This window comes from Lathyrus oleraceus, chromosome 5 (genome assembly GCF_024323335.1).
Source record: "Lathyrus oleraceus cultivar Zhongwan6 chromosome 5, CAAS_Psat_ZW6_1.0, whole genome shotgun sequence".
Classification (NCBI taxonomy): domain Eukaryota; kingdom Viridiplantae; phylum Streptophyta; class Magnoliopsida; order Fabales; family Fabaceae; genus Lathyrus; species Lathyrus oleraceus.
The window spans coordinates 195,920,642-195,932,159 of record NC_066583.1 but is presented as its reverse complement, the minus strand read 5'-3'; the positions used below and the strand labels follow the sequence as shown (position 1 = coordinate 195,932,159).

Here is an 11,518-nt window from a genome sequence, read left to right as displayed (position 1 = left end):
GAGACTTTTTCTTTGAGATGAGAAAGAACCTCTCAAAGGAAGCATACAACATACTTTTCCTACCCAAGCACCATGCCTGAACCCAATTTTCAACCCATCTCCAACCATCTTAGAACAAGAAGAAACTAACAAGTCTACATGTTGATCAGACGTTGAGCCCAAAAGGGAGACCCTCTCCACCAATAGAAAGCCTTTCTTAATCCAACCAAAATACCACCCATCAAGGAACTACTCATCTGATCTGCATATCTAGAATAAACTATATTTTTCCACAGGGACTGACTGTTCCACCTGAACCTGCCACATTTACATACTCACCAAAGATAAATTCAATAACGTAAGATCCTTAACCTCTAAACCATGTGTCTTTTTAGGCTTGCACACATACTCCAATTTTACCTAAATCACCTTAGACACACCAAACATCTGAGATCTAAAAATATTTTTATAAAAAAACTATTCAAATTATCTTCAAATTTAAATATGTTTTTTAAAATTTTAACATAAAAAAATCATAAAAAATGATACATGAAAAAATATTTTAAAAAAAGCTATTCAAAGCAAATTTATTCATTTAAATTTATTTTTTATTAAAAATTCATTTTGAGATTTTTTAAATAAAAATACGTAATATTATAAAAATTATTTTAACAAAATTATAACAGTCCTTTATTTTTAAATTATAACAGTCATTAATTTCTTTTCTTTAAGAAAAAACTTGTTTGCTTTAATTCCCCTTCAAAGTTTTCATTTCTTTTAGAAAATTGGGGTAATTGGATTGTGTAGATATGAGTCTAAATTTGTTTAAGAGAGACATCATGAATTGAAGATTAGACATAATCTTTAAGTATAGTTTGTCATGTCATGCAGTCTTCCGGCCATAGCACATAGGTAGAGAGTGATTTGAGGGTTGTGGTTTTGGTTTCTACCAACCGCAGACATTTCAAATCATATCAATGGATTCACCACCATCACCCTATTTCACCACCACCAACAACAAAAACAAAACAAGTACTTATGCTAAATTCCAAATAATACATACTATATCATAACATGCTCTCCAATTTCATGGATAATACTATACCTTGAGTTGAGCCTAGTCCTATACTAGCCATTCAATTTCCTTTCTTTTTCCTTTGCTCACAAATAGGAATAATGAAATAATAAATCATTTTTCATTTCATTTGATTTGATGGTTGTGCGGCTGTGAAACACATATATGATATATAACTATAGTTACACATCACAATCATTCAAACCCTAGCTACTAGACACCAATACAAGTTAAACACCGTTATATCCTTTCTCTCAAACCTTGTTTTACCTATCTATATAACCATACCCTAAAAATCAACATTACCTTTTACTCTCAATCAAAAATTTCAATAGTTGCACGAACAGCAGAATCATCTTTGAAAGCGTGTAAGACAGACTATCGTATAGAACTTCAAAATTTCAACTTTCAAGATTAGAGAGTAGCCTAAATAACCTTGTAATATTCTCATGGTTAAATCATAACAAATTAGGACATATATTTAAGCTATAAGCATGATTAGAGAGGCATAAAGAAAACCAAGGGTTAAGAAAATGGAACAAAGAAACACAGAGAATTTGAAATGAAAGGTGATTAAGTAAAGATAATAATAAAAGCACTAGCATTGAATTGGCTTTATCACAAACCCTTAAACAAACACTTCCTTTCTGTGCCACTCAGAAAGTTACTCATCTACAAACCTAAAATAGAATGGTCATCTATTCCTTTACTTGCTTTCTATATACACCTCTCTTAATCTCCACTAGCCATTAACAACACACAGAGAGAAAGAAAACCAAAAACCAAAAACCAAAAACCAGTTTCACAACAAGAAGATGGGAAGAGGTAAGATTGAGATCAAGAGGATTGAAAACTCAAGCAACAGACAAGTTACCTATTCAAAGAGAAAGAACGGTATTCTTAAGAAAGCAAAGGAAATAAGTGTTCTCTGTGATGCTCAAGTTTCTCTTATTCTCTTTGGTGCTTCTGGAAAGATGCATGAATACATCAGTCCCTCCACCACGTAATATTAACCACTTATTTTTCTTCTATTTCCTTTCAAGTAAGTGCAGAAAAAATAGCTTATAATATTAATCTCATATAGATATCTCACTTTGTTTTCTTTTTTTCTTTGGTTAAGGTTGATTGATGTTCTTGACAGATACCAAAGAGCTTCTGGAAAAACTCTCTGGGATGCTAAACATGAGGTAGGTTATCACAAAAAATCATGCATCTAATATTATATAGTTATTTGTTTTTGCTAAAAATATGATGAGGAACAAGAACCTATAATTCTGTGACCAGATCTACATTTGGAACACATATGTTTTATTGTTATTGAGAAAGGAAAGAAGAAAAACTGAATGAATGTCTCAATATATGAACAGATCTAGAAATATATATCAATATTCATTACCTTCCTTTTCTTTGCTAACATATTTCAAAAGCTGAATCTTAAGAGTTAGTTTCTAACAAAAAAAATGTGATTAATAAATGAGATGAATCTCTCTCTCTCTCTTGACTGCATGTTTTTCACTGACATTCTAACCTAGATCTACACAAAAATCTCCATTATTGTTTTTTGGATTCAACTCACAGAACCTTAGCAATGAAATTGATAGAATCAAAAAGGAGAATGACAGCATGCAAATTGAACTCAGGTAAATAGATTATTATATTTATTATATGCATTAAGTGCCCTAATTGTATATCACATGATGAAATAAAGTTTAATAATCTTTGATTCATTTTTAAGGCACTTGAAGGGAGAGGACATTACTTCACTGAATTACAAAGAGCTTATGTCCCTTGAGGATGCCCTTGAAAATGGCCTCACTGGTGTTAGAGACAAAAAGGTTAATTCATTTTTCTGATAATTATTATTATAACTTATTATCATTAATTATTTTTAAAAAAATTGCCTCATAGTTTTGTTTTTGTTTGTGCTGCAGATGGAAGTGCATAGGATGTTCAAGAGAAATGTATGTGTTTTTTCTTGTTTGTTGAATATATTAATGTATGTGTATAAACATATGAATAATGCTAAACCATGTATTAACATAAAATACACATTAATTAATTCCTTTTGCTTAACTAGTGTAATTTCTTTGATAATGCTTAGGGAAAGATTTTGGAGGATGAAAATAAGGAACTCAACTTTCTTCTGGTAAGTGATAATCTATGTATTTATCGATTATGTGCGAGTTAGTTGTCAGGGTTAAACCTTGGACTAACCGTCCGCGTCTCACCGAGCGAAATTTTTTATTTCATATTCTCCCTTGCATGGAGCAAAGATATTGCTAATGATGATATAACTTATGTTTGTTTGTCTTTAGAGAACTTGAAATGGTTTTAAAGATTAGCTTGTAAAAGATCATATTTTCTAAATGTTGTCCTTTTTATTTTTTTTCAACAGCAACAACATTTGGCATTGGAAGGTGTTGGAAACATGCATGGACAATGGATTTAACCAGATCATAAGGGAATTAGTTTGCTCAATATTATGCCTAAATGGTCATTAATCTTCTAAAAAGAATGTATGTTGAATTAATGGCTGCTACTATATCTAATTATATATATATATAGTGTGCTCTAAGTCTTGGGTTGTGAACTTAATTGTAATTTCTATTTCTGATTTCAGTAGGGTTTGTTGATTATGTATCATTGGAGACCTTTGAGTCTAAACAATATCCAAAAACTTGTCATTGAAGTGAAGTTTATTGGCTTTGAATTTCACTATTAAATAAGTGTGTTTTCTGAATTCTATTTGTATTTGATAATTTTCTCAATACCACATGATATCAATATTATATGTTTTTTTAAGGTGAATATGGTTTGCAAATTGCAACCATGGAGTATCTATAATTCACTATTGTTTGGACTAATATTCATCAAAATAATTATTGGTTACACAAAGTGATTAGTTCTCATCTCATAAATGTCTTTCTAAATGGGTGATAACTAACTTTTCATACTCTAAGAGACATGTTCATAATGTTCCATATTTTTTACTAGAACTTGCTTCATAAACATTGAGACAACTTCTTTGTTATCTTCTTAAGTTATGATGTGAACCTTTCTTTGAGAAAGGTCTGATGTAGAGAGAGTTACATATGTCGACTCAGATTGAACCTTATATTCATAATCTTCCTCTAGCGAGCCCATTTTTCATATGTCGGATTCAGTATATCTATGGTCTAGGGAAAACAGATCTTACTTTCAAATTCTCATATCTTTCTCGAGAGGAAAGGGAAGGTTTGTATGTTGTTAAGAATTATGTTAATGGTTTTGGCCAAGTTTCGTTTTATGATTATAAGTCTAAAACTTATGGAATAAGGGATCATTTAATGGCTACTGAAATTGCTCCATTTGTAACAGTACAATTTTATATGTGTTTTGATGTTTTGCCGCATTTTAGATTTTTTTATTTTTTGTTTTATTGTAGTTGGTGTACCTCACAATTATCCCTTATTCTTTCTCATGTTAAACCTATTCAATGTTTTTTTAGTTGAGCAGTTGATAAAATGTAAAACAAATATATGACTTTAATCACAATTTAGAAGACTTAAAACAAAAAAAAATTTAGTCTTGATTTGAGTCACAATTTTGTCTGACTTAAATCATGAGTAAATCATAAATTTGGATTTTGGCACTAAAAGATTTAATTCAATTTAAAGTCTCGTCTTACTCAAATCAAAAGGCACCTTGACTCGATTCATAATCATTTTTTACTCAAATCGTAAATGAACTTGAGTTTTGGAATTTCGGGAAATGTGACTTAATACACAAATTTGCTTGACTCAAATCACATGATTTAATTCATAACTTGAATCAAACCTCCTGATTTTATCATCTTTATTCAAGTCCCTCTTTCATTTGATTCAAATCATAATTTTGGGATCTAACTCGAATCATAGAGCTAATTTTCACTAATTTTATGCATTATCTCTAGCATGTATAAAAATAAATTTTCTCTCTCTAGAAAAATAATTCACATCTTTGCAAAAATCATTTTGCAAGTGTTCTTTCAAATCAACCTTGAAGAAAAAATTCTTTAGTGAGTTTATTTCTTGAGCTTAATTAACTTGTATATGAGATTCTTCTGAAAAAAATCATCTTCAACCTTTAGCCAAAAACCCCATTATTGTTATTACTAAACTTTAAGTTAGAGTATGAGTGTTAGATATAAGGTACATTAAGATTCTAATGTTTTTGTGATGTTTGATTGTGACTTCATATTGACGAATCAGATTATGTCTGTGAATTATGAAATTGTTATCTAGTGAAGAAAATGAAGAGGTTCTTCTCAATGTGAATTTAGGTAGGATTTAATGAAGATCGTTGTAGACGAAATCTTGAAGTTTTTAGCTTCTTCATCAGTTCAAAGACTCAAACAAGGGAATATTGTTAGGATCAGGTGAAGATCGTTGCAGATGAAATCTTAGAGTGCTTTGATTATGACAAGGTGGTTGGTTTAAGATCGAGTGAAGATCTTGAGGGATTTGCAGTCTAGTAAGTTGTGTACAACAGAAGGAAAATCAAGATTCATAATTGTGTTGCTTAGCAGTTGACTTTAAGTTTTCAATTTGTCTGTAATTATCTATTGTATTAAAAGACATGCATAATAATTTCAAATTAGTGGAAGACAAACTAATTTTCAATTATTTTCCATTGGATACTGGACTAGGCGCAAGTAAGGACGAGGCACTGAACTAGTATAAATCTGATGTAGAATTTTCTTTATCCCTAACTAATGAGGATTTTCCTAACATAAAGGCTAAGGATATTCAAGAGCTCAGAGTGGAAGGACCATTAAATAGAGGAAAGACTAGAAAGTTTATTACACTGTAGGAATCATAAGAGGAACCACATAGATTATCATGGAAATGATAGGAGAAATCAAAGACATTATTTTATGTATGAAGGTGGGAAAATTAAGCTCCCTTCATTTCATGGTAGAAATGATCCATAATCATATCTTGATTGATAGCTTAAGATGCATCAATTATTTGAGACTCACAACATTAGAGAAGAAATAAGACTTAAGTTGGCTACCTTGTGAAGCTAGTAAAAATATACCCGAACGCATCGCACGCTCGAACATTCAACAGAGTCGCCATCGAACTTTATTTATTCCTAATGGAAAGGGAAACCATCGATAAAACTCTGGTTAAAGAGATAATTGGGTGAGAAAGTCGGTTATGCAAGGGGAAGGTATTAGCAACCCTAACATTTGTTGTACTCAACGGGAACCGTTTTGATTGTTCTAAGATCGGATGGGTGTGATATCTAAGGTTACTCGCGAAAGGATAAAGGGAACATGAAGAGAATAGATAAAGTGCTCGGTGAGGATTAAGGCACTGATGCCTACGTATCCTTATAGTGCAATAAGGAATTCAGAACTCCATAATTCATAGAACTAATGGTGGGAGATGAAAAGAAGAGTGGTAAAAAAATATGGTTTGAACCAAAGTATAATATGGTTTGACTCTAAAAAGGGATGAAATTTGAACCCAAGAGAAAAATTGGCATTAACCAACAAGTGAGGGGCCTAAGGCATGGTATCACTGTATACGGTCTGGCAAAAAAATAAAGGAATTAAGTGTTTGGCATCATGGCAAACATCTTTTTGTTCACAAGAAGACACTGAATGAAGCTCAAAGAAATAGTGTATTTGACTCAAAGAGAGGTATATCACATGAAGTGAATGAAGGTAGAAGATATTGAATGAATGTAGTGAATAATGAATCATGGAAATGAATGAAAGGATAGAGAAAACTATCCAAAGTCAATGAAATGGAGGATTTGGTAAAAGTGATTGAAGTAGTATAATTTGGACCAAAGGAAAGGGTATACTTGGAATCATTAAGAGAAATGGTATTTGAGCCATAGAGGAAAACTGGCATGAACCAACAAGTGATGGGCCTAAGGCATAGTATCACTGTATATGGTTGGGCCAAAAATAACAAAATTAAGTGTTTGGTATCAAGACAAACAACTCTTGGCACAAAGGTTGACAATTGTCCTAAAAGGGTATATATGGAATTTCAAAGGAAACTGTATTTGGTTTCTGTAATACCCCAATTTTGACCCTAAGATCCCTCATCCTATTCTCATCATATGCATTAGCATTGAGATCACATCTTGGCATCCTCCTTACCCCTCATTCATTGGGTTTGGATTGGGAGAGATCACCAAGCACCATTCGATTGTATCATACTTCATTTTTCTTTGTTTACTAACCAAAATACCAAAAATATGTCTTTTTACAAGTTAACTCTTTTGTAGGTAGTGCACATGCTCACCTTTAATCTATCAAGCTCACATCTAGGGTTTAAGACTCTCAGTGCAAGGAGCTCAATCAAGAAATGATTTACTATGGCTCTAAGCATCATACATGGATCCCTAGGATCTTCACATGTTATTTTGATCAAGAAATCATCAAGAGTTTGGAGTTGGTTTGCCTTGGAAACCCTAATTCATCTGGGTATCTTGTGTAACTTCTTCAACAAGCTTCTTCAACAATTGATCAAATATTTCAAGGGATGCTTCAAATTTCATCATGTAATGCATATATGATCCCCTATGATCCCCAAAAGTCAAGAGAATAGCAAGCTAGCAAGTTGGTTCATGGTGGTTAACCAGAGGAATTCATCTACGAGATTTGTTTTGATTGCACAAACAACATGACCAAATATGAAGCTTTCATCTACGGGATTGAAGCAGTTATTGACTTGAGAATCAAATTTCTAAAGGTATATGGGGACTCAACTCTGGTTATCATCTAAATTAAAGGAAAATGGGATACAAGGCACCCAAATCTAATTCCATGTCGGGAGCATGTATGGAATTTGATTCCGTATTTTGAGGAGATCATGTTTGACCATATCCTGAGGGAAGAGAACCACTTAACAGATGCATTGGCTACTCTGACATCCATGTATAAAGTTAAATGGGAGAATGAGGCCTACTCCATTAACATTATGAGGTTGGATGAGCCAGCATTCTGCTATGCTAATAATCAAGTGTGAGATGATAAGCCTTGCTTGTATGATATCAAAAGATACCTCGAAAAATAAGAATAATCGGAGGATGCATCAATCACATATAAGAAAACACTGGGGAAGCTGTCTGCCAGGTTTTTCTTGAATGGGGATGTGTTGTATAAGAGGAATCATGATTATGTTCTGCTCAGATGCGCGGATAGACACAAAGCAGAAAGAATTATGGAAAAGATTCATGAAGGTTCATTTGGAATCCATTCCAGTGGTCATACCATGGCTAAAAAGATTCTAAGAGTAGGTTATTACTGGATGACCATGGAAACTGATTGCCACTTTCATGCTAGATCGTGTCACAAGTTCCAAATTTATGCTGATAAAGTGCATGTTCCTCCCGTGTCTTTGAATGTATTGACTTCTCCATTGCCCCTTGCAATGTGAGGCATTGACATTATCAGATGCATTGAGCCCAATGCTTTGAATGGACACCATTTTATCTTAGTGTCTATTGATTATTTCACCAAGTGGGTGGAATCTACTTCCTATGCCAACGTGACTAAGCAGGTAGTTGCCCGTTTCATCAATCAGAATATCATTTATCGTTATGGGATCCCCGAGAAGATTATTACGGACAATGGGTCCAATCTCAACAACAAAATGATGACAGAACTGTGCAAGAATTCCAAGATTCAGCATCATAATTCCTCCCCGTATAACCCGAAGATGAATAGAGTTGTTGAGGCAGCCAATAAGAATATCAAGAAGATTGTATATAAGATGGTTGTCACCGACAAGGACTGGCACAAGATGCTACCTTTCTCTTTGCACGATTACCGTACTTCGGTGCGTACCTCGATCGGGGCAACCCTATTCTCTTCCGTGTACAACATGGAAGCAATTTTGCATGTTGAATTTGATTACCCTTCTTTAAGGTTGATGACAGATGTGAAACTCTACGAGGTTGAGTGGGTTCAAAACATATTCGATCAGTTGAACCTCATCGAAGAGAAGAGAATGATTGTTATATGTCATGAGCAATTATATCAAAAGCGGATGAAGAAGGCATTCGACCAGAAAGTCCTTCCTCATAGTTATAAGGTTGGTGACCTCGGTTTTAAAAGAATAATTCTCCCTTAATCTGATCCCAGGGGCAAGTGGACTCCAAATTATAAAGGGTTGTATGTTGTAAAGAAAGTTTTCTCTGGCGGAGCCATGATGCTTGCAACTATGAATGGTGAAGACTTTCCACTCCCTATAAATGCAGACGTAGTCAAAAATACTTCGCATAAAAAGGACCCGATAAGTCGACGGCTTAGGAAAAAATGGGCATCCCGACGAACCACACAAAATAAATAAGAGGTTCAGAAAAAGTTAGGGATAAAAAAATAATAAGTGCAACCGCTAAGTTGAAAACCCGAAAGGGTAGCTTAGGCAGGTATCCCAGTGGATTGAAAACCCAAAAGTGTGATCCATGCAAAAGTTAGGGATTGAAAGTGAAAGGCCACGTCTTGCGAAGGATCTTTGATTTCATCTCGCTATTATAATTGAAAACCCTGAAGGGTAGGAATCAGACCAATCATATTCTTCAGAAAACAAAGTGATGAGAGCGTTGAGGTCATAAGAGTTATAGCAGAATCGGAACCTGATAGAAATTCGTGTTCACATTGCTATTATTGTAATACTCTTTTGTTTTTGCTTTTGCAATTACCTCTTTCTAGGAATTGCTTCCCGATGTAAATTCATATTCACATGCCAACTTTCAATCAATAAAAAGTTATTTTCACTCAAAAGCTTTCTCTTTTTTTTTTAATTTACTATTTTGTTTGCAAAAATGTCTGAATTCTTGATAACCATTACATCTGAAAATTCGAAAGACTTTACATAACATGATTAGAAACATTTGAAGTTGCTTGCGATTTTTGTGTGGCCTGGTTGGTAGACAAAGTAGTCATGCTATACCTGGGGCACTTTGGTGTGATTTGTTTTGCAGGAGTCGTTGTTCACTCGCAGATGTACGACATGCTAGTACAAGAATGACTTTTATCGGTAGGATACCAGTATGAGATTCCTGGTCATTTTCCCCAACAGAGGATACTTGGCTAATAGGTTTTGATTAGTGAGATTTCTTGGTAAAGGATCTTTGTTCCCCAACAGACGTTGTTAAAGTTGTGCTTAGTGGATAATGTGTGTTCCCAAAGCAGAGTTTCACCCTCAGTTATAAGATCTTTCTGAGTCCCAGCCGAGTTTGTCTGAGATTTTTCTCATTCCCCGGTAAAGTTGCTTTGAGTCTTCTTGTTCAAGGATTCTCGTATCTCCAGCAGAAGCGTATCTTTGAGGTTTCTTATGCAAAGATCACTCATTCCTCAGCCATAGCTCTGTGTATAAATCCTCCTTTCCCTGGCAGTACAAGATTTTGTCATCCCTAGCGGAAGAAGTGATAAGTTATTCCCGAGCAGTCATAAATGATCTTTATTCCCCGCAGGTCCTGTGGAAATTGGTGTCATCCCCAACAGTTTTCAATCTTTATTGAATCTCCCCATTCAGAGGTTGAGTTAAATATTTGAATCTATCCATCAGAGCTTGCAATTTATTTTTTCAATTCCCCACAGAGCTTCAGATTTGCAGGGCTCTCTTCAGCAGTTCCTTACATCTCCTTTATTTTCGTAAAATCATGCATCATTACATTGCATCTATAAAATTGCGTAGCATTTCCATTTTTTTACATGGAACATTACGCCATAGAAAAATTCAAACATGCATCGAACATGAGTCAAGTAGGGTCTTCTTGTTGAAATGTTCATTTGATATATCCCCAGAAGAGTAATCCTCCCAAAGTACCCTGATACATGGTTCATTACCAGCTTGGGCTTCTTTCTCAAAGTCCAGTGTTTACTAGCATTCATTGGCCAGGTTTGTTTAACCCTCCTTGGTTAAGTCCAATTATTATTCTCATTCTCCGAAGTCCAGTGTTTACTGGCATTCCTTGGTTAGGTATATTTATCCCTCTTCGGTTAAGCCCAATCATTATTGGCATTCCTCAAAGTCCAGTGTTTACTGGCATTCCTTGATTAGGTCTGTTTAACCCTCCTTGGTTAAGTCCAATTATTATTGGCATTCCCCAAAGTCCAGTGTTTACTGGCGTTCCTTGGTCAGGTCTGTTTATCCCTCCTCGGTTAAGCCCAAACATTATTGGCCTTTCCCAAAGTCCAGTGTTTACTAGCATTCCTTGGTTAGGTTTGTTCACCCCTCCTTGGTTAAGTCCAATTATTACTGGCATTCCCCAGAGTCCAGTGTTTACTGGAGTTTCCTTCAGTAACAAAAGAAAAGAGAAAGTTTAACCATTACCCAATGCATTACCATTCCTCAGAGAGTAAATTTTACGGTGTCGGCAAATTGTTATCTTTCTGACGGAGGAATGGACAAGGTGAGTTTTCTGGTTAACATGCATGAAATTCAAATGAATGAATGCATATGTTGCGGATGG

The 11,518-nt window shown here is 34.4% G+C and overlaps 1 protein-coding gene across 1 annotated transcript; it reads left to right on the top strand.

The window, feature by feature from the left end:
* The first annotated feature begins 1,688 nt into the window (after window positions 1-1,688).
* Window positions 1,689-3,791, top strand: LOC127082757 (agamous-like MADS-box protein MADS9). The gene is made up of 7 exons (XM_051022988.1): window positions 1,689-2,057; window positions 2,175-2,241; window positions 2,633-2,694; window positions 2,790-2,889; window positions 2,986-3,015; window positions 3,156-3,200; window positions 3,450-3,791. The coding sequence occupies exons 1-7, from the start codon at window positions 1,870-1,872 to the stop codon at window positions 3,501-3,503; spliced, it is 546 nt and encodes a 181-aa protein (XP_050878945.1). The 5' UTR covers window positions 1,689-1,869; the 3' UTR covers window positions 3,504-3,791.
* The last annotated feature ends 7,727 nt before the right edge of the window (window positions 3,792-11,518 follow it).